At 26.7% G+C, this 1,635-nt stretch overlaps 1 protein-coding gene across 1 annotated transcript in view; it reads left to right on the top strand.

Annotated features, from left to right (window-relative positions):
* LOC100200338 (homeobox protein DLL-1) overlaps positions 1 to 1,635 on the top strand; it is a 6,271-nt gene continuing 4,636 nt past the window's right edge. Inside the window, exon 1 of the mRNA XM_065809361.1 lies at positions 1 to 427. Within this exon, the coding sequence (XP_065665433.1) occupies positions 1 to 427 (427 nt within the window). The remainder of the gene's footprint in view (positions 428 to 1,635) is intronic.

The raw sequence follows: 1,635 nt of genomic DNA, 5'->3' as shown, positions 1-1,635 counted from the left end.
ATGACAATAAACAATGCCATGGTTAACCTTAAATTAATGTTTTTAGTTTGTCGCCATGTATTTAAAACGTCGCTTTATGCTTTAAAAGAAATTTTAACCGTCTATTATGAAAAAAAATGTACAATTAATGGTAATTACATTTTAACTCAATTGGTATCATTAACCATGGTGCTTTATAAAACATCTTACAATGAAGAGAGCTCAACAAAAACAGGGAACGCAAATTTGTCATCAACATCAAATAGCCATATATCTTACTTACCAACACCAGAAAATAATTTATTTGGTTACAAATATCTGCACTCTAATGAAGAGTTAAACTTGGATGTAACGCATAGTGCGTTGTTTCCTCACCTTCCATTTTATCAGCCGGTTTCACCTTTGCAAACATCAAACAGAAACACTGACTATAAAATTGAAAATAAAGGTACAGTTGCTCAGGTTTTTTAATTAATTTTTTATAGATATGTACGTTACGTTGATTTTATAGATATGTACGTACGTTGATTTTAACAAGCGTATAATAAATTTGAAAAAAAAAAGTATATTTAGGTTTTTATACAAACTATTGACTCCTAGAAAAAATGTTTAAAACAACCACTATGTAAAAAGCAGCATAAACATTTCTACGACATGTTAAGTATTATTCATTAGTTATTTAGATATCTTATAGATTTTTAAATAATTTTATTAGTTGTTCATTTATAATATTCATTTTATGTTATGATATTTGATTACTCGTTAAAACATGTTTTTGTTGTTAGAGCAATTAATTTGTGTTAGGATGGTTGAATTATAGTAACTTTTTAGAAAAAATATTTTTTTTTGTTGTTGTGTGAAAAAAAAAATTTAAAATATTTAATTACAATTTGCGATTAATGTGCCATTATTGCAAGCAAATAGAGTACCATTAAAAACTAGCAAAAAAAGAAAATGTCAGTTTCTGAAATTATAATAAAGTAAAAAATCATAAATATATAAATAGTTTGGATTAATAATTTTTTTAAATTACTTTTTAGGGGTGTAACAGGGGGCTTTAAAAAAGGGTCAACACAAACTTTTCTTCAAAAAATAAAAAAGTAACGCTGCTCCGAAAGTTACTTTCCAAGCCCACAAAAAAACATAAATTGCAATAACTTCTACACGCATGCTCAAATAGGTAGAGTACTGCAGTGAAAGGTGATTAATTAGGGAAGGAGGGGGCGGACTCCATGTAATGAAGCGCACTGAGTAAACTTACCCCAATAAACTATATGAGTAAACTTAGCCTCATTCTTTTCAACTATTATGAAATGACTCTGTTTCCAGTTTAACACTGGCATTTAAGCTAATGGTTTTTTTATCAAATAAAAACTTCTATGCTAAGATCAGCTGCTGAAGAATGTTTATTTATTTTAAGTTTCTTCATTACAACATTGTGATTTATAAACTTTTGATCATGTTTATAAACTTTTTATAAATATTATGAAAACAATTCTCATTATAAAAAAATCTCTTTGCCTAGAACCGCTAATGTAGAGTAGTTTGTTTTTGTTATTACTGTTTTATTTTATTATACAACTTTTTTCATTACTACTTTGTGATCATTTTATGTATATTTTTTATAAATGTATAAAATAAACAAACGTTTTAATG

Source organism: Hydra vulgaris, chromosome 11 (genome assembly GCF_038396675.1).
Source record: "Hydra vulgaris chromosome 11, alternate assembly HydraT2T_AEP".
Taxonomy (NCBI): Eukaryota; Metazoa; Cnidaria; class Hydrozoa; order Anthoathecata; family Hydridae; genus Hydra; species Hydra vulgaris.
The sequence above is the reverse complement of the archived record's forward strand: the minus strand, read 5'-3'. Positions and strand labels throughout refer to the sequence as shown.